Genomic DNA, 26,516 nt, shown 5'->3' with positions numbered 1-26,516 from the left:
AAAGCCTCCTTGTCTTGCCAATGCACCCACTGTATTCATTTCTCTGGCTTGTCCCCTTAGCTCAAGCTCAGTATTGGTCTGGATCTAAGCCTTCTTTTTACCTGGAAAGAAGTGCTGATACTTTGGCTGATTGTGAATCTTGATACTCAAGTGCTGGTGGCTAGAGCTCCAAGTGACCTAAGAGATCATCGAGGCTAGATCCTCATTTTTCAGATGAAGATACTTAGGCCCAGGAGCATCCAGAATTTTACTCCATGGCTACCTCTCTATTAATTTACTATACCACAATGCCTTTCATTTAAAAAGTATTTAAACAGCTTTCTAACAACAATAACACATTTAAAAAGAGAGAAATGGAGAGTGGAGTATGCCCTTTGTTTCTGGGTGGCATTTTCATTAGCCCAAGAGACTCCCCCCAGACCTCAACTCTAACTCCAGAGCAAAGTCACAGAACTACTTTAAATATCATCTCCTACTAGGCTCAGGGAGTAAAAATGGACTTGAAGGGAGAGTCTGAGGAAAACAATAGACATTCTTAATTGCTGCTTAGTTGCAGGATATCATAGGTTGCACCCAGCCAGAAGGGGTGGCTGTCTCCCGTCCCAGGAAGGGAAGGCGGGAAGGAGTTTCCTGTTGGGTGTGGCTCACTGAATGCTTTAGGGTGAAGCAGAGACTGGTCCAAGTATCTATCACTGAGACCCTTTGTGTGGGATGGGTCTGCCCTCGGAGGCAGGCCTGGGAGCAAGTGGGTGGGGGTTATGGAGAGGCATTTTCCAACTAGAAACAAGTAACTTCTGAGCACTCAGGGCTGTCCAAAGGGGGAATGGCCTAGCTTGGGAGACAGTGGCTCCCTGTTATAGGTCTTCAAAGGGGAGACTAGATGGAGAAGGGATTTTTACTCAGGAAAAGGTTGGATTAGATGTACTTTGAGGTCCCTTCTAGACTTGAGATTCTGTGATTAATAATGATAATAGTAACACCCCAAACTGGCATTTACATTCCCTTTTAGAATTTGTAATCCACTTTATGTATATTATTTCATTTGAACCTTTTGACAACTTTGGGAGGTAGGTAATACAGACAGTCTCCATTCTACAGATGAAGAAACTGAGACATAAGAGAGTCCGCTAAGTGGCACAGTGGATAGAGTACTGGGCCTGGAATGAGGAAGACCCTCAGACACTCACGAGCTGTGTGACACTGGGAAGTCATTTAACCTCTGTTTGCCTCAGTTGCCTCAACTGTAAAATGGGGACAATAATATCACATACTTCCCAGGATTGTTGTCAAGTGAGATCATTGTAAAGCATTTTGTACAGTGCCTGGCACATATTAGAGGCTATGTAATGCCAGCTATTATTATTATAAATGACTCGCCCATGAACCCATAAGAGAATGTCTGAAGCCAGATTTGAACTCAAATTTTCCTGACTCCAGGTCCAGAACTCTCCTCACTGTGCAACCTAGCTGCCTCTCATAATGAGAAAAATATAGGCTATTGAAAAATTGTCAGTTATATGCTATTGAATTGGGAAGCATAACAATAAAGATATTGGTCAATACTGGAGGAGCTGTGTCATATGAATGCACTGCTGGTGCATCTGTGAATATGTAGAACTTTTCTGGAAATCATTTTGGAATTATATATATTTTTAAATTTTAAAAATTTGTTTGTGTTTAGTTTACAACATTCAGTTCCACAAGCTTTTGAGTTCCAAATTTTCTCTCCCTCTCTCCCTTCTCCCCTCCTCAAGATGGCATGCAATCTGATACAGGCTCTACACGTACAATCACATTAAATATATTTTCATGTTAGTCAAAGAATTATGACCAATGGAATGAACTACAAAAAAGAAGAAACAAACAAAACAAAATGAAAAACACGATAGGATTCTGTAATTCTTGCTCTGTGTATGGATAGCATTTTTGGAATTATATTTTTAAAAATCACCAAACTGTACATACTCTTTGACCTTGTGATACTACTCCTGAGGCAGTCAAAGAGGCTTTTTCAAGTCAATCAAAGATGGGTGTAAAGATCTCACGCATACACAAATATTTGTAGTAGTGCATTTTGTAGTAACAAAAAGCTGGAATGAAAGTGGGTGTCCATCAACTGGGAAACGTCTGAAGAAGTGAATTGTGGCCACCTACACTTCAGCTATAACCTTCTTTCCTCACCACTGTAACACAGGACTCCATCAAACTGATGTCACATAGACATCTCAAATGTAACATGTCCAAAGTCCAAAATCCACTGTCCTTTCATCAGTCTGTGGGAAGCCAGAAAGTTTCTGTATTTGTTATGAGGAACTCTTTAGAGAGTACTGTGTAACTTCAGGAAGCTGATTACAGGAAGCAGGATCTTTCTGTTATGTAAAGAGGGTGGCTGGGCTTGTCTTCATTGCCCATAAACAGTGCATCTATCTCTTAAGAAAAAGGATCATTCACCTTTGGTGTCCATCTGTCTCCCATCTCTCTCCCCTGGCTCCAAGAAGCTGTAGCATGCACAGCAGCCATACCCTAGTAAAAGTGTCTCAGCAAATGGGTTGAACCAGATTGAGAATAACCAGTGGGCCTCAAACCTGTAGTTGTTAGGGAATATCTAACCCAAGCATGTGAAGATTTCCCCTGGTGGAATGAGAGGAGGAGAATAATTTGTTCTGACAGCCTTAAAGGTGGCTGAAGTAGGCACTGGAGGGCACTTTGAACTTGGTCAAGCATCAAAGACACCAAGGACATCCACTGTATCCCAACAAAAGTTCTCCTGACTTTTGTCCTGCCGCTAGACTTAGATGACCCAAGAAGAGAGAGTGAGGCTGACAACTTAGTGCAACTCTGTCTCGCTGAAATCCAATTCACTTGGATTGAACATCCGTGAAGTCAGTGGCCCTCTTCAAAAATGAAGGAGTGAATAACAGTATGCAAAGGGAAGCCCCCTCAGTGGGATGCCTTCATTGTGCTCTCCTGCCCTTAACGGCTTGAGAAAGGGAAAAAGCCTAGATAGCAGATAATGAGGAGTTTTTCAATTCTCTTTTGAGAGAACTGGTTGTGCCTGAAATAGCTTAAAACTGTTTCAGTGACCAGCCAAAGGAACAGACCTGGAAAGCCATAGGGCCCAGTTGGAGGATTGCTGTTTCACTGAAAGCAAGTCAGTCCCTGTACCTTAGAAGCCTGCCTTCTCTTTGAATTTAAATTTAATTTCTTTTATTTTTAATAGGCAACTGGTGATTCAGGATTGGAGCTCAGGAGAGAGACTATGACTGGATATATAAATCTTGGAGTCATCTGCATGGAGATAACTGAATCTGTGGGAGCTAAGAAAGTCACCAAGAATGTAGAGAGGCCAGGACAGAGCCTTGGGCCATGGGATGAGTAGTAAGCACTCCTTCCTTCATTTCTGTCTCTTGGCTTCCCTGGTTTCCTTCAACTCTTAGCTAAAGAGATTCCAAGCTAAGAGCTTCTTCTACACAAGGTTTTCCTCAGTCCTCCATAAGCAGAGCACCTTCCCTCTGAGATTATCACCTGTATCTTGTGCATCACTGTTTGCATGTCCTCTCCACTATTACACTATGAGCCTCTTGAAAACAGGATCTCGATTGTTATGGCTACTTTCTTTTGGCCTTTCTTTGTATCCCTTTTTAGCATAGTGCCTGGAACATAACAGATGCTTAATAAATGTTTGTGGACTGACAGAAAATCCTCCAAGTGATGATGACTGACTACCAGATGTTGTAACCTCCATACTTTAGGATAAGATTTGCTGCTCACTTCTGGGCAAGAGGGACCCACATGGCTAGTAGATGCACCTAAACATCTCTCCTTCCCTTCCCTCTCCAGAATTCAGGGCACACTCCTGTCCCAAGTTGGTGCATTATAACTCCAGGATAATCAATTCAAGATTCAGAAGCAGTTTCCTATTCAGCCTTTTTTAGGTTTATGACAGTGCTGTCGAATGCCTCTCCTAAACAAAAGTGATCACAAATGTTTCCCCCCAAACAAAATACCAATTTTATTGATATATGTAGGCTTCAAAAGTCTTTCCAGATGGCTGAAAGCCAGGTAAAGACTCCAAGCTGCTGGTGGGAAAAAGTCTGGCCCTGCCTGGAAAACCAGAGCCCTCAGGCTAGATCACCCAGGACGGTTCCCTAGAGTATTAGAGCTGGATTAGAGCTGACCCTAGAGGTCATCCAGCTAACCCCTTTATTTTACAGAAGAGATGGAGGTGCAGGAAAGTTAAATTTGTTTAAGGCCATTTCACTAGTAACAGAGGCAGAATTCAAAGGTGGGGCCTTTGATTCCCAGTTCAGTGCTCTAGTAGATACATCTTTCTTCCCAGCAGGTTTAGAGGAGGCCAACTTCTCTGGACACATTTCAAGGTTGTATGTGGGGGAATGCCTTCCACCAACATCTCATCTAGAGATTATCTACTAAGGGAGAAAGTCACTTGTCCCCAGTCACTTAGTAAATGTCAGAGAGAGGATTTGATCCCAGGTCTTCCCGGCTTCAAGAGAATCACTTTGTCCAGTGGTTCCCACACTCTGCCTTTCTTGCCCCTGGATGTACAGCTCCAGTGGGAATCTGGAATTGAATCCCAGGTGTCCTGACTCTAGAGCTCTTGCTTTTCCCCCACTACATTCAGGGGGCTTTTCGTAAAGTCTTAACCATCAGCTCTCCAGACAAACCAATGTATATAGGACATACTTTATGAAGTTTACATGCTAGGTTTCATTTGCATTATTAACATTTTTTTCCACAAGTTTCTTAAGTCCAAACAATCAACACAACAATCAAACTGAGATCTGTAGCATTTGTCCATCACTGAGGTGTAAGTATTCACACTGAAAACTTAACAATGGGTTCTCAGTAGCCCGTATCCTTGACCACCATGGTGCCTCTTTTCCACTCCCCAAACCTGTGATGTCATTGGCTCTCTTCACAAAGGTCCATCACCACTAACCATCCTATCAGAGCAAAAGAAAGGATCCACATCAGCTCTAGGCTCAGACAAGCATACTTTGCTGGAGTCACAGAACCCAAGGACAAACAGGTACTGGCATTCCCTCTGGGTGCTAAACTCAGTCAACAATCCCAAATTTATAGTTGCTTATGATATCACAGGTAAGAATCAGGGTATATCTAAAACAGGCAAGTTTTCAAACACCAACAGCTTTGATTGGTCAACATGAGAAACTTTGAAGTTATGGAGACAAGACCCTCCTTCCTAGTTACTCACAGATGGGGTAGGAAACACAAAATGGCAGTCTTTAGCAGACCCTAGAACCTGAAGGAACGTTAGGGGCCAATGAGTTCAACCAAGGTAATGGAGACAGTGGGAATTTAAGTGACTTTCCCAATATCACGCAAGGAGTGTCAGAAGTAGAATTTGAACCCAGGTCTTTGGGTTCCAGGGCCAGCTCTTTTTCCCTTGTCCCTCACTGCCTGTCTTCTTAGCATTTGGGTGCTAATATTCTCAGGTCCCTCCCAGCTCTGGCATTTTGTGCTCCAAGGTTCCTTCCAGATCAAGAATTCTATGATTCTAGGAATATCATGACCCTGAGTCAGTGACCCAAAGCCTGAAACAATGTAGGCACTGTTTGGTGAGAATGAACATAGGAAAATGTGCTGGAAATGGGACAGAGACAAGCTCTCCATGGAGCTTGCCTTCTGGGGCCTGGGCCTCCAAATTGGGCATTGGCCATGTGAGCACAGTGAATTAAGGTGCTTCTGTCCATCTTTCCTTTCCCTTGACAGGAACATGGGTGTGAGAAGCTCGTTGGGGCAAGCTCAATCAGGGCAGTGCTCCTTCTGACATTCTGATGGAGTTAGAGTCTCACAGATGCAGATGGATGCTGCTTCCATCCACACAGGACACTCATAGAATCTCTGAGCTCAGCGTCCACCCTGTACCTAAATAAGAATCTGCCTCAACAATATCCTCCAATAGTGGTTATCCATTCTTTTTTGTTGGGAGATCCTCAATGAGTGGGAACCCACCACCTTCCAAGGCTACCTATTATTCCACTTTTGGTTCACTCTGATAGGAAAAATTTCCCCCCCTTATGTTGAATCTAAATCTGCCTTTCTTATTTCATTGCCCTTAGTTCTGCCTTATGGGCCAAGAGATAACAAGTCGAATTCTTCTGTTCAGTGTTGAGAAGGCTCATGAAATAATGGAGAGCATTCAGCATGGGCTGAAATGGTAAGACCAAAGTGAATGCATCCAGTTTCACTGATAGGATTTGCTAGAAAGGACAGTCCAGTCAACTCAGAAAATAGGAAAATCGAACGAGACTACAGTCAGAAATAGCGATAAAGCTCTTAAGCCGAAGGAGACAGCATGTGCTGCATTCTATCCCAGAGCAAGTTAGTGGGACGTTGGAGTCTTTGGTGGGGGCGTTAATGAGGTTACTCTTTTATGGCTTCCCTTTGGGTTCAGATATGAACCTAGTCTGGGTATGCCCAAGGGCTGCTTTGGCCATTTTCCAAATCTATCTGTCTGTCTGTGTATCTGTCTATCTGTCTGTCTATCTACCTATCTATTCATCTTCTACTATTTATCTATCTATCCATTCATTCATTCATCTAATTATCTAATTATCCATCTATCTTCTACTTGTTTTTATCTATCCATTCATTTATCTATCATCTGCCTTCTATTTATTTATCTGTCATCTATCTAGGCATCTTTCTGTCTTCTATTTTTTTAATTTATCTATCCATTCATTCATTGATTTATCATCTCTCTAATTATCTATCTATCCATCCACCTATCTGTTTGAAGTGAGAGAAGTAAGAGAGAATGTGGAATATTGGCTAGAGAGCCAGCCTGAACGCTAGGAAGACTTAGGTTGAATTCCCATACCTCCTATGCAGGGTTGCTGTGTAAGTCACTTAGCCTCTCAGTGCCTCAGGTAACTCTCTAAAACCACAAGTTTTATAAATTTATAAGTTTTAGAGCAGGAGCTGGCTGATCTGCATTGATAGAAGGTATTTCTTCATCACCTGATGAAATCACGGGTCTAAAACCTTGATTAAAATGAGTTCTACTATTCATGTCTGTGCTATTCCTGGAAGTGACCCATGGCCTGGCAAATTGAATCCTCCCTTATAAACAACAAAAACGTCTTAGGATATGGTGACCTTATCCTATGATGTATACATCATTGTGCCTTAATAGTCCACTACCTTTAAGACTCAGGAAGGGAGGTACTTTTCACCATCTGTTTTTCGGGACCATAACTGGTCTGAGAGTTGCTCAGAATCTGGCTTGCTTTTAGTAATCTCTCATCAGTAATCTTCTCTGTTTGGAAGTCTACCTGCCAAGACCCATGTGTGTGTTCGTTCTTCGTTGCTGAAGAAGACCACGCCATCAGAAATAATGACCTGACTTGCACTTGACTTTGTTTTGAGTGAGGGAGGGCTGTGCAGGTCACCAGCCTCACTTCTCCTCCAGAGTCATCTGAATCCAGTGACCAGATATTCTTCAGGATGACTGGAGATGACCCAGGATGAGGCAATTGGGGTTAAGTGACTTGCCCAAGGTCACCCAGCTAGTGAGTGTCATGTGTCTGAGGTGAAATTTGAACTCAGGTCCTCCTGACTCTTGCACTGGTACTCCATCCACTACACCACCTAGATGCCCTCTGTCAAGATCCACAGGAAATAGATGAATCACTACAAAACACTTTATGCAATTAAAAACAGGTCTGAATAATTGGAAAGATATTAATTGTTCATGGGTAGATTGAGCCAATATAATCAAAATGAAAAAACTTTGAATGATCTCATTTATATTGTTACAGTTATTAGAGAAACTGTTTTTTTCTGGTTCTTCTTTTCCCCCCAATTCTGTAGCTATTCATTCATGTCCCTCTACATATTTCTCTGAATTCCTCATAGTTGTAATTTCTTTCTGAATAACTACGATCCATTATGTTCACATGCCATAGCTTTTTCATTCTCTAATTGATAGAATTCAGTTTTTTTCTACTGCAAAAAGTGTAACTGAATAATTTGGTATATATATATATTTACATATGAGTTTTTCCTCTGTCTTTGACCTTCTTTGGGTCAATGGCTGGCAATGGGAATCACTGGGTCAAAGGAAACAAACAAACAAAAGCTGAGTTTTCTTGGATGATGCAAATTCAAAACAACTGAAACAATAAACAGCCGTACCGCTAGTGTGTTGCTTGGCTCAGCTACCATCTTCTGGTATGCTTGTTTTTGCATAATTGTGTTGTCATTGACCATTGTACATTTTTGTTATTTTTGCTAATTTATTTTGGTTTGACCATTTTGAATGAATGACTTTATCCTTTTCCTTTCCTATTGTGATTAGGGTTATTGTCCTATCATCCATTGACCTGACTATGGTATAATTCCATGCTATTGTAATGTAGTCAAGATCAAGGTCAAGGGGCTGTGCCCTATGTGGGTAACTTGTAGCTTCTTTTTGTTATTTAAGCATAGACTGTACCACTAGCCATGGCCAGTCCTTTCCCAGGAGCTAACCACTAATCAATCATGAAGAGAATCCAGAGCAGTAATGACTTGGAGCAAACTCAACCCCATTACTAGGAACAGCCCTCAAAACACCATCACATACTTCTAATTGTGGGCTAGTGACAGCATCTCCAAATACTCAAAACAACATGGAAATCTTCCTATGATTTCATAGGTTTCTCATATTATAGTCTTATTTTATATTAATTCCCCTTCATACATTCTCCTTCCCAGTCCAACTGGACTGCTGTTTTTTAAAAGTATTGTTTATTTTTAACATACATTTTTTAAAAAGTTGAGTTCTGAATTCTCTCCCTTCCTCCTGCCAGTCTCCCATCCATTGAGAAGGAAAGAAATGTGATATCAATTATACATGTGAAATCAGGCAAAACCTATTTCTACATTAGCCATGTTACAAAAACAAAAACAAGAAAAATCAAGTGAAAAAAATTTGCTCCAGTCTGCACTTAAACTTTATCAATTCTCTCTCTAGAGGTGGATGGCATTTTTTCATCATAAGTCCTTTAGAACTGTCTTGGATCCTTGTCTTTATCAGAGTAGCTAAGTCATTCACAGTTGATCATCATACAATGTTGCTGTTACTGTGTATAGTGTTCTCTTAGCTTTGCTTACTTCACTTTGGATCAATTCATATAAATTCACATCGCTTCATACTCTCTAGTTTTTCTGAAACCATCCTGCTCATCATTTATTATAGCACAATAGTATTCTATCACAATCATATACTACAACTGGTTCAGTCATTCCCCAAATAATGAGTATCCCTTCAACTTCCAGTTCTTTGCCACTACAAAGAGCTGCTATGAACATTTTTGTATACGGAGATTCTTTTTCTTTTTACTCTTTGGGATACAGGCTGAGTAGTGGCATTCCTGGGTCAAAGGGTCTGCACAGTTTTAGAGCTCTTTGGGCATGTTTTCAAATGGTACTCCAGAGTGGTTGGAGCTGTTCCATGTACTTGGGATTCCATCTCCAACTTCCATCCCTTTGCACACGTGCTTTCCCGCTCTCTGGCTGTTAGAACTCCTAGCTTCTCTCAAAGCCCAAGTCAGGTACCACCTCCCACATGAGGACATTCCTAATCCTTCCAGTTGCTAGTGAATTTTTCCTCCTGAAAATTACAATGGACAACATTAGATACATTTTATATTAACTTACGTGTGTCCCAGTTATATCCTCCCCCACAGACTGTAAGCACCTTGAGGGAAATACTTGTTTGGATTCTGACTTTGTATCTCAGTACCTAGTACAGTACCTTGTGTATAGCAAGTCCTTAATACAGTTGAATTAACAGAGTTGAATGAAATTCTTATCCTATGTGACTCTTTTACGTATATTTCCACATATCCTCCATAGGAGACCTGTCCAATGTATTAGATGTTTTCTTCTGTTTGTTTTTTAAAAGTTATTTATGGGAGAAGCTGCATGTATAATGGATCTGGAGTCAGGAGTGACCTGGGTTTGGATCCTGCTTCAGACGTTTGCCAGCTGGGTGACCACATGCCTTCATCTAATTCATCTCGCTCAGCTGCCATCTCTTGATCTATGAAATGGGGATGATAATATCCATATCTCTTATTCGGCTATTCTGGGAAGCTCTTTGTAAACTTTAGGCATGGGTCAGGCCAGATCCATCTCAATGTGATTGCAGATGCATTAAAGTATACTGTTCCTATTGGTATTATTGAGACATACATCTTTTATCACTCACTTAAAAAAACTTTGATTCATAACTTTAATTTTATATCTAACTCATTTCCAGATATATTGACTACCTCCTGCTCTTAGTCAAATTCTCTTTGCCATAAAGAACAATGAAGCCAAAACATCCAACTATATCTCACAATGTATGTGAAATTTGGTCCTGGTGGCCCATCACCTCTCTGTTAGAGGGAAATAAGTCACATGGTCTGTTCTCAGCTACATTTACTGTTTTTCTAGTTATTTAGCATGCCACTTCCTTTCAGTAACCTTTTCTTTTAATTTATTCTTGTTACTGTGTATAGTATATAACTCTGGTTCTGCCCTTTTCACTATTGTACAAACAGCATATTAGTATATTCATTGTTTCCTACCATACAAGAACATTGTATTGCATTCATATGCCCACCCTTCTCCATTTACCTGAATGACTCACCTCCTTTTTTGGTCGTTATGTCACTGATGAAGTCATTAATGCCACTTATTGTCAAGAGTGAAATACCAAGGGCTGTATCCTCAAGCTTCAAACTCTAGTTTCTTTCCTGGTTCAGAGAAAGAGTAAATAAAAGGAAGGGAAAAAAGTCCTATTGTACTCTGTGTATAGATAACTGGGACTTTCCCCAACTATATCTGATTCGTAAGAAAAAATAATTTTGCTAAAGGGGGCCCTGAAGGCAACTAAATTCAATATTCTCTTTTTCATAGAGGGGGTCTGAAACCCCTAAAAGGGAATATGACTTCCCCATAATCACAGAGTTAGAGGGAGAGCCAGTGGTATAAGCCAAGTTCCTTAGCATTCCTTTCTATCAGACCACACTGCCCTAGGTATTTAACTGTGTAGAATTCACGGGGTAGCTGACTGGAATTTGACCTGCCAAATAAACACATTTGAATTTATTCTTCATGTGTGTAATTCTAAATTACAAAGATTATTGTCTTCCTTGTGGAAGACCTCTCTCTGGACCTCAGTTTCCACATTTGTAAGATGAGGTTACTTCCAGTTCTGACACCCTAGTATATTCTATATTATATGACTCATACCTAAAAGTCCCTGTTCTCAAGTCTCTTCTAGTTCTGACGTTCTGTGTTTTCTGTTCTAAGGTCCCTTCCAGTTCTGGCTTTCTTTGTTCTACGCGTACTTGGATAAAGTATCTTCCTGCTCTGACGTCCTGTGCTTCATACTGTCTGGTGCCAACAAAGCCCTGACAGTCTATGTTCTATTTTCCCTTCCAGATCTGCCAATCTGTATTCTAAAGCCCCATCCCAGGTTTGACATTCTATATTCTAAGGTCGTTCCCAGCTCTAACATTGTGTTCTAAGGTCTCTCCCAGACCTGTCCTGTATTCCAAGGTCCCTCCCAGCTCTGACCTTCTGTGTTCTGAGGTCCCTTACAGTTCATCTACAAACTTTTCCTTCATGACAATGATTTCAACATCTGTCTGGGGTGGGGGGGAGGCACAGCAAATTCTAATGTCAGTTTTAGTGTTTTTCTTTTTTGTTTCAAGTAGTAAAATCCATTGCAAAACACTTTAAGTCAGAAAGAAAAACAAAATTGCCAACTGCTGACTTGGGGTGCTGGGGTGGGAGAATGGCAAGGAGTGTAGGTATTCAAGGATGAATTGAGGTCCCGTGGGTAACTCGGGACTAAGACAAAATTTAGTCCTTAATCCACCTAGTGGAAACACCTAGTGGCCGTTTTGAGGAAAAACAGGCTACTTAAAAAAATCGCCTTAAATCTCCTCTTTCTATTTTCATTCTTTCCAGTTCGCTTCTGAGTGTCAGTCCCATCCAGCACAGCCAAGCCTGGAACATGAGCTAATCAGGTTTGCGAGAAGCATTCCTTTTAGCTTAGGGGACATTTTTGAGAATGGTTTGCTCATAGTGGCTTTTAAAGTAAACTGAAGACTTCCTTAGGGTCATTGACCAGGTTCTAATCCTGTGCTTGGCCAGCCTCAAGGGATCACCATGGGCAAAATGTCCCTGTCTTTTTTAGCCTTGGTTCCCATGTGTATAAAATCAAACCCCTGGGCTAATGACTCTGTGAAGTTTTTGTACTTGCCTCACAGGGTTATCGGCTGGTAAATGGCACATAAATCTTGGAATTCTAAGGAATCTTTGGCTATAATTATTTTCCATACTCCTCAGGAGGTGTCACACTGTTTATCAATAATTCAATCAGTTGATCATCAAGTATGTATCAAGTGGTTACTATATAGACAAGGCACTGAATTAGGTCATGGGAATGCACATCCAAAGAGCCTTCAAAGAGCTAACCTTCATGAAGGGACACAGTACAAGTGCTTATAAAATAAATATGCAAATAAAGGATAATTTGGTGATGGCCTGGGGACAGCTGAGACACTTGCTAGCAACTGGGAGGATTAGGAAAGACCTGAAGAAGGGGTGATGCCCGAGCTAAGCTCTAAACAAAACTAGGGATTGGAAGAGGCGGTGGGTTGATACCAGCCTATGGAATACTGTGTGTAGAGGTAGGGAGACAGGAGATGGAACATTGAATGAGATAGAAGAAGGTCAGTGTGGCTGGACCATGGAGTGCTAAGGGAGAAGTCCTAATAAGACTGGAAAGGTAGGTTGGAATCAGGTTGTGAATGGCTTTCATCCTTTTCTTTTCAAAGAAGGGGAAAGGGGGGCCCAGGTAGAGTGAATAACATGGAATAACATGGAAAATGGAGGTGTCAGATTCAGGCAGCACTCCCAGGGCTGATACAACCAGATGTACTTCCTGATTTTAATGTGCTGATGCATGTCTAAAAAAAGAAATATATAAATAATGGGGGGGGGGTGTTTCTAAGTCATTTGACTCTTAGGGATTCTTACATATGGTCAATGCCCCCCATTTCTATTGGAGTTTGATATCCCTCGTGTAAAGGAGAGAATCTAGGTGTCCTGAAGTCCTCCTTCTGTTTTAATTCTTTAGATTTGTCTCCATGCCTTTAGAGAGGTGAGGGCATGGACGTAAAGCTATGTGCTTCCTAGAAGCAAGGCAGTGAGATGTGCAGTAGATAGTGGAGTGACTGGGGTCTAGAGTCAAGAGGACCTGAGTTCAAATTTAGCTTCAGATAATGACTAGCTAAGTGATCCTAAGCAAGCCATTTAACTTGCTTCAGTTGAATCATCTGTAAAACGGGGATAATAATAGTGCCTACCCTCCAGGGTTGTGAGATTAAAATGAGGTAATATTTGTAGTGCTCTAGATGTAGCTTAGCAGTGCTATAAAAATGCTAGCTATGATTATCCATTACTGAGCCCAAAGACACTGCTACAACACAGCTGGCGCAATTCATTCCATTCCCTTCAACAGGCATTTTTGTTAAGAATCAGGTCCACGAGGCCCTGAGGACATGAAGACAAAAAAGCATTCTACTGGTTGGATGGAGCTGGGACTTCCATAAAACTTTGAAGTCAGAATCCCAGGACCTGAGTTCAAAGCCATCAACTTGGGCAGGTTATTTTCCTGTTTTGGTCCTCAGTTTCCTCATCTGTTAAGAGGAGGGGGCTGGACTAGATGACCACGACCTCAAAGCTCTGGGTCTATGATCCTAAATAAGTAAGTGGGAAACAATGTGAAAGGGAAAGCGTGCTACCAAAGCTCTGGATGTGTGTGTGTAAAGTAAACATTCTCGAAAGGTGAAGAAGGTGGGCATGCCAGACATGGGAGCCAGTTCGTGCTGGAATGTCAAGTTTGGGGACATTCCCAAGTACACATGGCCTTCTCTTCACGTACTGAATGTGTTCCTAAAAAGGCGCCATTGGAATGTTTGCGATTCATCTTACTTAAAACGCTGGGGTAGCTTGTGAATTAGGGACAGACTTTTGTAAAGTGAACAGTCCTTGTGCCTCACAGAATGCTGCCTCTCTTCTATTACAACTTGCTACAGGAACCCTTTCTTAATTCCCGTCTCCCCCCAGTGCTCGTCCCTCTCCTCACAAATTGTTCCCTATTGATCTCCCACAGGTTGTTACTGAAATCATTTATACTCACACATTTGTTGTTGTTCAGTCATGACCCTGTTTTGGATTTTCTTGCCAGAAAGACTGGGGTGCTTTGCCATTTCCTTCTCCAGCTCATTTCACAGATGAGGAAGCTAAGGCAAACAGGGTTAAGTGACTTGCCCGGGGTCACACAGCTGGTGTCTGAGGCTGGATTTGAACTCAGGTCTTCTTGCCTCTAGGTGCTGCGGCCCAGACTAATGTAAGGATCGTCATCTTGTTGGGTACTTGTTTATGGTGTACGCAGAATCTCCTCCAAGAGAACATAAGCTCCCTTAGGGGAGGTCACGTTCCCTGTCTTGTCTGTGTGTTCTCAGGGGCTAGCACGGCGCCAGAAGTGTAGAAGTAAAGTTACTAAATGTCTGTTGATCGATTGCTAATTTCTCCTTGGGCGTGGGAAAGGTAGTAAAAAGGACCCTGGGCCCTGGTCACCGTCCACTTCTCCAAAGGCCCTGCTTAGCTTCCTGACCATGGCTCCTGCACTGCTAAAGAGGGGTAATAATACCTCAACAAACTATTTCATGGCGTTGTGAAGACTGAGCATTGTACACGTATGTCGTTATGGTTCTTTCCTGGGTCTTAATATAATCTGCACCCCAAAAAGAGACCCCGGGAAAAAAGAAGTATATAGTTTGCACGCTTATAAAAATCATTCTACAAAATGACCATTTCAAAACCGTTCATTGTAAAAGGTGATTGCTTCTCTCCCCTTCCCCTTTACATTTCTTTTACTTCAGAGAGAAAAATTTCATTCTCACTTACACTCCCAGGATATACTTATTACCTCACAGAGCTGCTGTGAAGGAAGAATTTGGTTAACCTAAGAGTGCTTTAGAGACAACAAATTTGCTCCTTTCCTCTTTATCATAACTTCTCCAGCTGAGTGACCACAGCCTGATTTTGTGCAAGTCAGGCTTGGAAATAAGAACATGGACTATATTTGAACCAATGTACAGAGCTGTAACTAAGGTGGGGTCAGTGGAGCTTTGTTCAGGGCACCAAAATTTAGAGAGTGTAGAACATTAAGATGATAACTTTAAAAGGTTGAACAACAAAAGGAAAACTACATTTACATTCTGTAAGTTCTTTCACTCTCTTCATCAGTAGCAGAAAAATAATGGAGGTTAGCAAGAATAATCAGTTCAATCTAATAAGCATTTTTAGAATACCGTGTGCTTTTTGTATCAATAGCAATGGCAAACAATTATAAAGTACTTTAAAATTTGAGATCCCTTTATGGATTTGCATCATTAATTCTCATACCAACTCTGTGAGGTGCTATTAATACCCTCCCTTTGCAAAGAAGGAAATTGAGGCTGAGAGGTTAAGTGTCTTAACCGGGGTGGCACAGTTAGTGTTGGAGGCAGGATTCAGACTCAGGTCTTCCTGATTCCAAGTCCAATGCTCCATTATACCATCTAACTTCCATTAATGTAATTAATTAAAATAAGATGGCACCAAATGGGCAAATTTTCTTCTTCCTGCTATTGTAGGCTTCCCTCCATGTGGGTGAGCTACTCTCTATTTCTGCTGGGCCCCGGGATTCTCTCTCTCCTGCTACCTACACCCCTCTCCCTTAAGTCTTAATGTCCTGGAGTCTCTTCCCATTGGCTCAGTGTATATCCTCTCCCACTCAACTGAATTAGTCTTTACTGCCTCATATTATTTCTACATCACAAATTATTATTTTGGAATTTAATTGGAGGCAATCAGGGTTAAGTGACTTGCCCAGGGTCACACAGCCAGTGTCTGGGACCAGATATGAATTCAGGTCTTCCCGACTCCAAGGCTGCTTGCTGTACTCATTGTGCCCCTATAGCTGCCCCCACATCATGAATTATAAAGTTGATTTAAGGACAACTTTTGTGTTGCTTGGCCCAGGTGCCAAAATACCCAGTCACTCTTCTTCCAGTGGTATTCTTTCTTCCATGGTATTTATGATAAAAATGGATTTTCATATCATGGATTTGCTTCAAGTAGCATAGACCTGAATAAATTCATACAGCAGATGGAAAGATGGTACCTTGTATGGTATCCTTTGTATACAATATGATGATATAAGTCATTGATCCCAGTGCATGCTGGGTGGAGTTTTGCTCAGCTTCCCAGAATCCCAGAATTTGAGATTTGGAAGGGACCTCAGTGGCCAACTGGTCCAATCCCCCAACTAAATGTACCCAATGAGTGATTGGACAACTCTTTATTTAATAAAGAAGGTTTCTTGGGTAATGCTTGTCAGTCTCATCACTTCACGAAGAGATCATTCCCTGCCTCCATGGAGGTGACATTTCACCCATGAAGATGAGGGCATCCATGCTGTTGTTAAAATTCTACTCCAGGTGCTGGGGCAGGAGGCCAGGAAGGTTTAGGGGAAAGAGCACAATTTTCATTTGTTACAACTGAGGCACTTGTTGGCAGTGGGGTTGCTGTGGAGGGGGTTTCCAATTCATGTATGAATGAGATTGATGTCTCTTCCAACCCCCACATTCTGGGATTTACTTCAACAAGCCTACTATTATTAAGTCCCTACTATGTGCCAGGTACTGTTCTAGGGGCTGAAGTTACAAAGACAAAAAAAAAATGAAACAATCTGTTTCTGGGAGAAGTTTCTAGTCTGCTGATTAAAAGTACTCATTTACAGTTAGAGAACATAGGTTCACACAGGGTTGCCTATATAACTTTGGGCCTGTCATCTGCTCATCTGCAAAATGTGGGGGTTGGGCCAGATGGTCTCCGAGTTCTCTGCCAACTCTAAATCTAGAATCCTATGATTATTTGACCTGGGTTTGAATCTTGCCCTGGCTCCCCCTCTTCTTCTTTCTCCTTCACACATTTGAATTCTGGCTCTCCTCTTGCCACACTCATTCCAGGCTCTCCCAAACCCTGCAGTCATTTCCTTATCCCTCCTCCCTTTCCCAATCTTATTCCCCTCTAATTGGTGTCTTCCTCAGTTAGAATGTAAGCTCCTGGAGGCCTGGGGCTAGGTTGTTTCTGTATTTCCAATTCAAAGGCAAGTCAACACATCAGGCCCTGGTCCTCTGAGAAGGAAGGGTGAACAACAGGGACGACCAAATATTTCCAGCACTTTGCAGCCATTCACGGTGACCTTAGGCAAGTTATTTTTCCTCTCCAGGTCTCAGTTCCCTCATCTGTGAAATGACATTGCTGAAGCACATACCATCTGAGTTCCTTCAGAATGTTTTCTTGATAGCTTCTGTTTTCATATCCTCTCCCAGTCCATTCTAGAGAGCCATTCCTTAGAACAAATAAATTAAAAAGCCAAGTTCATTAATACTTACCAGCATATCAACCAAATCCAGCACCATATTCATTATTCCATATCCACAGTCGGCCACCTCCGCAAAGAGGGAGCTGCATTCTCGTTTCTTTGCTAGGGAGCTAAGCTTGCTCATTATAATTTCCCATCATTCGGTGCTGCCTTTTTATTTATATTGCCTTCCCATGTTCAGGTGTCTCCCCATGCTTGTGAAGCCTCTATATTAAGCTTTACATTCTCGAAGTCAGGAGGCCTTAATGTGGGGTCCACAGATAGATTTCAGGGGATTGGAGAACTTGGCTAGAAAAAAATACATCTTTATTTTCACCAGCCTCCAACTGCAAGTTAATATCTTCTTCCAATAGGGATTTAAAAAAGTTATTGTGATCAGGTCGTAGATTTCAGCAGACTGTCCAAGGAGTCCATGACACAAACAAAGGTTCCAAGCCAAGCAAGGCTTGAAACCTATACGAGTCTTATCCCCGTTCTTCAAGGTCCTTGACATATTCAGACCTCAGTGGCACACGTCATAAAATAGGTCTTTTATTAAGTTACTTTTACAGTCTGAGATGACACCCAGAAATGCTTAAGAAAAAAACAAACAACACGACCCATGTTTCATAGCAGGAGAAGGGGAGGCTGGTAGGGCAAGAGATTCACTTCTGTGAAATATGATAAGAATTACATAAGGTTTAGAGAGGCCAAGTCACTAGGCAAAGCAGCACTCTGTGCTGGTGTGTGTGTGTATGTGGGAGGTAAAGGGGGGTGTATTCAGTTCAAATCGTTCTTAATAAATGCTTCCTGAATTGAACAGAATTGAACAGTTCACTTTAAAATGTTTTAATGATTTTTAAAATATCGCTTTCAACTCCCCATGAGGATCCTCAACCCCCAATAGTTAAGCAATACAGACTAACAGTGGCTATGTCTGACATGTGAATAGAATGTAAGTTTCATGAGGAAAGGAACCGTTTCCTTTTGGTCTTGGTTATCTAGTACCCATCGCACAGCAGGGGATGAAGAAATACCTTTGTCTGGCCTCTCCTTTAAGGTATAGTTCCTAATCTGAGTCCGTTTTCCTGGTTTTCATATCTATTGTCATGTAAATTTAAACAAACATTTATTAAGCTCCAAAGGCAGTCCTAAGTACTTGGCTTTGGGGAAACCCAGACAAAACAAGCAGTTTCTCACTTCCAGGAGTCTCTAATTCGGGGGCGAAGACAGGGGATGGTGAAAAGGAGGCTGTCTCGGCATAAGACGTGTATACCAGTTCTTGTAACATAAGCTAGGCAGTGACTGAGATAAAAAGACAGAGAAGGTGCTCTAGGAAGATGTGAGAACGATGAGGTCTCTCTCCAGGGAAGCTCAAAACACATCCCTAGACCCTCGGAAGGAGAGGAGAAAGTGAAATTGTTCCCATGAATTTTTAATCATAGATCTCCCCCTACTCAAAGGCAGACCTACACCGAGTTTGTTTATAAATGTCATCTCTCCCCTTAGAGCGCAAACTGCTGGAAGCCAGGGATTTGACATTTTTTTTCTCTTGGTTTTGGGATCTTCAGCTGTGGATCCCAAAGCCTAGTACCTGCTTGTGGACAGTCGAATGAATGAATTATTCCCAAATTACTAATAAACTGAAACTTATAGACCCGCCCCCGCCCCAAACACCCCAATCCAGGAAGCAAATTCTAGAGAATTTCAAATTTAAAGAATCCAAAAGCCTATTTAAAACCCAAGGCCACAGCTTGGGGAATCGAGGCAGGGTGCTGGGGTTAGGGGAGGTAGGGATTCATTCATTTCAACATTGTCTTATTACGGGTACCATACTAAGTGTGTGTGGGGGGTAAGGTTGGGGGCCACTCAGCCCATGATTTGGTCAGCTCACGGTCTGCCAGCGGTTAAGCCGCAGGGACAAGAGTTCGGTCCTCGGAGCCCCAGGAATGTGGGAGGGCTTTTGTTAGGGTGGGAGTGGGTGGAGAAGGGGGGCGCTTCCTCCCCCAGATCGAGAGGAGGGGGGAGAAAGGGGGAGAGGAGCTGGCGGGCTAGCCCCTCCGGCGGCCGTGGGGGCGGGGGCTGTGGCAGCGGCAGCAGCAGCAGCCTAGGGTAGGTCCCCATCCCAGAGGGGAGGGGAGGGGAGGGGAGGCCGGCGCGAGAGCCCAGCCCTGAGAGGGAGGGGGAGGGAGGGAGGGAGGAAGCGATGAATATTCAGAGGGGGAGGGGGGAAGGGAGGGGGTTGGCTTCTCCCGGCGGCGGCTGCAGGGAGCCCGAGCCACGGGAGCCACGGGAGCCACGGGAGCCGCCGGAGCCCGACCCCGAGCCCGAGCCGGAATCCGAGCAGCCGGAGCCCGCAGCTCCGGACGCGTGGAGCCGGCAGCCCGAGGCCGAGCCGCCCGAGCCGCCCGAGCCTGGACGCCGCCGCCGCCGCCGCCGCCGCGCCGCTGCAGCTCGCGGGGTGGGCGCCGCTCGCTCCGCCCCGTGGAAGCCCTCCCGGCCGCCGCCGTCGCCTCCGCCGAGGGACGCGGGGCTGCTCCCGCCCGCCCGAGAGCCAGCCTGGTGGTGGCCGCCGCCGCTGCCATGTCCCCGGGGAAGCCCGGGGCGGGCGGAGCGGCGCGGAGGCTGCGGAGCTGGAGGCGGCGGCGGCGGCGGCGGCCTCGGCCCCGGGCACCGGCTGCCGCCGCCGCCGAGGCTGCTGCTCCGGGGCCCCGGCGCGCCGCGCGGCTCCCGGGCTCGAAGCCTCGGCTCTGCCTCCTGCTGCGCCTGGGGCTGCTGCTGCTGCTGCGCTGCGGCCAGGTGAGCCGGGGCCGGGGGCCGGGGGATGGGCGAGGAGGGGAGCCTTGGCGTCCCCAGCCCCCTCCCCCTGCTGGAGGCGGGTCCCACCTGCACCTGCTCGGGAGCCCCACCTGCGGCATTCCAGCGGCGCCCAGGCCGGGGCCCCGCAGGGCGCTGGGGCTTCTTGGTCTGCCCTGGGGTGGCCGCTTGGTTGAGTCCAGAGAGCGAGGACACTGGGCTCCCCACCTGCGCGGGGCCCAAGAGGGCTGGGGTGGCATCCAGCTGCGGGGGGTGGTAGGTGGGCTGACGTGGGCTCTCGGGATTGGGGCTTGGGCTGGTGGTCGCAGGGACCGCTGGGCCAGGAGTTGGGCTCAGGCCGGCATCCCACAGGTTTCTATTGTAAAGGCCATTCATTTTTGGGGGGGGATGCCCTGGAGTATTTTCCTTTTTAGGAGCTGCTACACGATGCCGTTCCTCTGCCCCCCTTTCCTGAAGCCCCCCCTTCTAATCATTTTCCTGAAACTGATCACATCTGGCTGCCGGCAGTGGCGGGCGGTGGGCTCTCTCTGTGCCCAGAGATTGGAGCTAGTCCGGCTTTTTCTGTTGCTGCTTGTGACAGGCCGAGGGAGGTGACTGCTGGGGGTGGGTGGGTGCGCCCCAGGAAGCCAGGATACTGTGATGGTCATGTCACCCTCCCCCAGGCTGGGCTTCCCCCAGGACAGGACGGTCTTTTCGACTGTATTTAAGTGTTTTCCCGCAGAAGGAAGCGAGTAGGTTTGAAAGGAATAGAGCCTTTAAAAAAAAAACCAGCTGACCCTCTTAGGACAGAAGTGTTCTCAGTGGTTCTCTCCTTGTGAGCTGAGAATCTGAGCGGTTTCCAGCCTTGGAAAAAAGAGTAGCTGCGGGGTAAGAATGATGTCTTAACACCAACAGTTCATTCATAACTGCATTTATCATCCATGGTAAATTTTGTCTTTGCAAAGGTCTTTTCCCATGTCTTCATTAGACCTTGAAGTGAGCCCTTAAATTTAATGTTTGTGTGACATCCTCTGAGACTTAATTCTGTGAGGACTGGGACCCACTGTTTTCAAAACTTGTCTTATGCTTTCCCTCTTTTGGGCACAGTGGGCCCTTAAGAACAGTAGGGTAGTGAATTGAACTGAACTTTCCTTGGTGGTGGTGTTGGATGGAGAGATGAATTTATTACAACAGATTGTAAGTAATAGAAAGAGCACTGGAGTAAGGGAGCTAGAAGTTATCTTGTAGCCCTGCCTTTCCCAGTGAGACTGCCCCTCTGGTCTTGTAGAAGGAGGATGAGGCAATATTCTAGGTTCTTTTGGAAGTCAAATGTGCAAGGCACAAGTGTTTTCACCTTGCTATTTCATCAATTTACTCACTTTTTAACTGCTTTTAGGGTCAGGTTCATGCCTTGAATTTTGCAAAATCTAATTCCCTTTCACAGCATCCATGTAAAAGAGCAAGAAATTCATGAGAGCTGGGGCGTTGCACAGAAGGGGAACTGAGGCAGAGGGAAATGAAACCAAGGTCAGGCAGTCTATTTAACTGGGTCTCAAAACAGGTGTTGATAGTTCAAACTATTTGGAAGTGAGACTGAAATCTTTCCAACAACTGAAAATTGGTGTTTCTTGGTAGTTGGTTGATGGGAAAACCTCACTTGGTCTATACATTTCTACCATGTACATTCAAGTCAACCACGAATCTTGAGGTTCCAGCAGTGAGCTACTTACTGGCCTAGAAAAGATTTGTTTTTAGGGACATCTCTGAATGAAGAGACTGAGAAAGGCCAGATTTCACTCTCTCTTCACGTGACCTACACTCATCTTTGCTCTTTTTTTCCAGTTCCATCCTCTCCCAAACTGTCAAACTGATATTACTAAAGAACAGATCTGTCCATTACCAACTTGTTCAGAGAGGCCCTGCTGGTTCTCCATCGCCTCTAGGATAAATTACAACCTCCTCTGTTTAGCTTTTACACACCTTCAAAGTCTGATTCCAGATAATTTTTTTAGGTTTAATTCATGTTACTGACCAACTTGCAATCTATGGGACAGCCAAACTGGCTTGTTGGCTATTCTGTGAAAGTTTGCCTTTGCCCAGGCTGCTGTCCCTTGTACTTCTGGAATGAGCTCCCCTCTTGTAGAATTCCTAGCTTCTTTCAAAGCTTAGCTTAAGCGATATCTCCAAGGGGAGACTTATCTTGATTCCTCCACTTGCGAGTACCCTCCTCCTGGAAGTTACTGGGCCAGGACCAGAAGCCATCTTGCTCCCCTATTCCATGGCTCTTTCTATCTCACTCACTATGCCTTTTGATTAATAAGTTAGTTTCATCTCCCCATTCAATACCACCACCAAGGAAAGTTCAGTTCAATTCACTAGTCAGTTATTAAGAACCCCCTAAGAGCTCCTTGGAAGTTACTTATATACATTTTGTATTTAATTTTCTACATTCCTCAGTGGAAAGAACACTACAAGTGGAGTCATAAGACTTGGGTTCGAATTCTGGTTTGCTAGTTAATACTTCTGTAACCTTGGGCTAGTCACTTATCCACCCCATGCCTGTTTCTTTACCTGTAAAATGAAGGGGTTGGACTCAGCTTTTAAAGTTTGAGCCAGCTGTAATCGACAGTCCAACGGTAGTTGAGGTCAGCTGAATGATATGGAGGAGCACATAGTAGTAGAAACTACAGCCCTCAGGTTTTAGAACTCTGAGAGGGATCTGCCATCCACCCAACTTGCCACTTCAAGTGAGAGTGAAACCAGTGGGGCTGCTACATGATGACACTATGCTCCGCCCAACTACATGTAAACTTCTCGTGATCAGGGACTATTTCATTGTATCTCTGGAATATGGTAGGGGCTTAACAAATATTTATTGAATTGGAACAGTTTGAGTGGCACTTAGGGACAGTTAACTAGGTGGCTCAGCTAGCTAGGTGGCACAGTGGATAAAATACTGAGCCTCAAGTCAGTAAGACTTCTCTTCCTGAGTTCAAATCTGACCTCAGACACTTATGAACTGTGTGACTCCAGGCAAGTCACTTCACCCTGTTTGCCTTGGTTTCCTTATCTGCAAAATGAACTGGTAAAGGAAATGGCAAACCACTCCAATATCTTTGCCAAGAAAACTCCAAATAGAGTCACGATGAGTTGGCATGACTGGAAAGTGACTGAGCAACAGTGACAAGGTGGCACTTGGCCATTGTGTTTCTAGCTGTGAGGAGCCATTGTCACATTCAGGATTTGGTTGGCTGATGAGCTGCTTCTCCTGGGGTTTGACAGATTAGAGGAGATGAGTCTTGAGGGAAGGAAAGAATCAGTCTCATGTCAGTGAGCATTGATTAAACCCCCAGCAGGGGCAAAGCTCTGGGAGAGAAGCAAAAAAGAGGCACCAGGCAGATGTTTTCCCCTGCAGCTGCCTGGCTTGCTGAGCTCCATTTTGATTCACTGAATTCGGGCTCTTGGGTAAACTTCTTTTCTTGTCCTATTCGTCCTTGTCTGACATTACCCATTACTGCCACCAGATCGGATATTTCCTTATTTTTCTAGTTCATCATACAATAATAGACTTAGACTTGGGAGAAGCTTCCTAGGTCATCTAGTTCAATACTCTCTTTACAACTGAAGGAACCGAGGCCAAGAGGGAGGCGAGGACTTTCCCAAGGAAGTAGTTATGATAATCAGAGCTGAGAGTTACCCAAAGTTTTTCCAGTGCTTTGTATACGTCATCTCATCTGATCTTCACAATAATTTGAGGAGGTAGGTGCTACTATCATCCTTGCATTGTTATCCAGTCACATCCGATTCTTTGTGATCCCAGTAGGGGTTTTCTTGGCAAAGATCTCCCCTAGTTCATTTTATAGATGAGGCAACTGAGACAAACTGGGTTCAGTGACTTGCCCAGGGCCACACAGCTAGTAAGTGTCTGAGGTCAGAGTTGAACTGAGGAAGATGAAGTCTTCCTGACTTTAGGTCCAGCACTCTATATCCACAGGGCCACCTAACTATTCATTTTACCAATGAAGAAACTGAGGTTTAAGAGAAGTAAAATAATGTGGACACACAGCTAGTAAAAGGAGGATTCAAACTCATCTTCCTGGTTCTGAATGCAATGTTCTATCTTAGCCATGTTGTTAACAAAGGCAGTAATTACGAAAGCTAAGATTTGAACTCAGTTTCTTTGTAGGAAAGGGATGGATTAAATCCTATTTAAAAAAACAACAACCGCAAGACCTATAATTTCCATCAGTTTGGAGAATTCTTTAGCAGTCACTCTGTGAGACCCTCTCTCATAAAGTTGGGCAACTCTCCTATTATTTGTAAGTCTTAACTGGTTTTGTGGGTCGTTGAGGGGTTTAATGACTTGCCCATGGTCACACAGCCAGTATGTGTCAGAGGATCATAGGTTAAAATCTAGTCCTCCCCTTTCTCTACCTCTCCCCATTTTATGTTGAAGAAGACTGAGGTCCAATGAGGTTAAATCACTTGCTGAAGGGAATTTGATGTCAGAGCTCTTTCCCTTGTATCCCACTGTATTTCAGGTTATCCTGCCTTCAGGCTCCTCTACTTTTATTTCAGGCTGATTACTAAATTGGAAACTAAAGAGAAAAGACTTAAAAATTTCCTAAAGACAAGTTGTTTTTAAAAAAAAACACAAACAAATCTTGAGCTTTTTACATTTGTGTCATTTTTCTCTTCTGCCTAATACTTTCACATCACATCAGCTGTTTATTAAATACTTCCTATATGCTAAAGTTTCATGATGATTATTTTTGCAAATGCAGTATTTAAAATGTACCAGGAGAGAGGACTACCTATGGTACCAGGAAAAATCTCCTCTGACTATTCCCCAGAATGCATCTGTTTAGGATGCTTGAACTTTGCACATCAGCATATGGGTGGCTGCTAACTATTCGATGTAACTTGTGAAATTTCCTGGGGTGGGCATGGTTCTGTTTGCCCAGTGGGCAGAGGGCAGTGGGGTCAGTATGCAGTAGGCCCAGAAAAGCCATGTGAAAACCTAGCATCTCATTTTCCTTCTTGGAGGCAGGAAGGATGGTCAGAGATAATTCCAACATGGGGACTTTTCTGGTTAGAATGGCTCAGACTCCACCCATTCACTGAACATTTTTGTCCACTTTTGCTCTGGTTTCATGTGTAAGGCCTTCCGCAACGTGTCAAAGCTTATTTTTTTTTCATTCTCTCTCCCTTCCTGGCCTTTGAGAAAATTTAGCAGGGCCAGACATATCCCTTCTCCCCATCTCCCAGGGTGGAAACTCTGGGAAACTCCCTCCTACGAAGATGGGTAACTCTTCTTCCGTGTCTTATTTTGTGCTTAATCAATTTCATACCCAAAAGTACATTTAAACATAAAGGGATCAGTGATGATTTATCAATATGTTATTTTTTTAACTCCTAGAATGTCTTATTATTGTACATTCACATGTGTGTAAATTTTTTTTTTTGAGGGGTTGGGACTGGACCCTGTGATTTTACTGGTATAGGGAGCTACCAGGAGAGGAAACTCTTTCTACAAGTGTAGACCATTTCCTTCTCTGCAATTTGCATCATTGGAGAACAGCCCAGAGCCCAAAGAGGTATAGCCAGTATGTGTCAGGGGCTTCCTGATTCTGACTTTCATCCACAATTCCATGTTACCTCTTAATGTTTTTGCATTATGGACATCACTGTGACCTACGTCCTCCTAGTTCTGTTTTTCTCTTTCTGCATTTCTCAGAATTGTACCTATGGAGCTGACTTTAGATGACCTTAGGGCACGTTCCCCACCCCTGCCTTAAGGGTTTTACAGTTCAACTGTTTATGAGGAAATAAAGGCTTTTAGAGAGTCTGCTGGGTGAAAAATGGCAGTTAGAATTTGAACCTGGGTTCAAAGAATCTTTCTTTCCATTGGACTACCCAGTCCAACCTCACTGACTTACAGATCATAGGATAATATAGTTAGAACCCAAAGGGATTTGAAGTATCTGGGAGTCCAAGCCCTTGATTTTACATATACGAAAACAGGCCCTGAGAGGGAAAATGATTTGTCCAAGGTCATTCAACTGTACATGGCAGCATCAAAATTTGGACCCTCGTTGTCTGATCTCACATTCAGTGTTATTTCCTGCACTTCCTCCTCTGCCTCACCCCTCAATTTTGTTATGAGCATTAGCTTGTAAACTCCCCCTCAGCAGAGTGCAAGCATTTTGTG

The 26,516-nt window shown here is 43.7% G+C and overlaps 1 protein-coding gene and 1 long non-coding RNA gene across 3 annotated transcripts in view; both read left to right on the top strand.

The window, feature by feature from the left end:
- The window catches only part of LOC140509714 (uncharacterized), a 43,683-nt gene extending 39,983 nt beyond the window's left edge, over positions 1-3,700 (top strand). Inside the window, exon 4 of the long non-coding RNA XR_011968891.1 lies at positions 3,221-3,700. This is a non-coding gene — a long non-coding RNA (uncharacterized lncRNA). The remainder of the gene's footprint in view (positions 1-3,220) is intronic.
- A 1,265-nt stretch (positions 3,701-4,965) lies between these two features.
- The window catches only part of PTPRJ (protein tyrosine phosphatase receptor type J), a 170,248-nt gene continuing 148,697 nt past the window's right edge, over positions 4,966-26,516 (top strand). The window contains exons 1-2 of one of the 2 annotated variants that reach the window (XM_072617498.1): positions 4,966-5,050; positions 6,105-6,202. In XM_072617498.1, coding sequence (XP_072473599.1) covers positions 6,200-6,202 — 3 coding nt within the window. In that variant the 5' untranslated portion in view covers positions 4,966-5,050; positions 6,105-6,199. Of the gene's footprint in view, positions 5,051-6,104; positions 6,203-20,017; positions 20,309-26,516 lie in introns of those variants that run through there. The other variant, XM_072617495.1, reaches the window with a different exon arrangement.

Source organism: Notamacropus eugenii, chromosome 6, assembly GCF_028372415.1.
Source record: "Notamacropus eugenii isolate mMacEug1 chromosome 6, mMacEug1.pri_v2, whole genome shotgun sequence".
Classification (NCBI taxonomy): domain Eukaryota; kingdom Metazoa; phylum Chordata; class Mammalia; order Diprotodontia; family Macropodidae; genus Notamacropus; species Notamacropus eugenii.
Note: the sequence above shows the minus strand (reverse complement) of the source record. Positions and strands in the feature narration are given on the sequence as shown.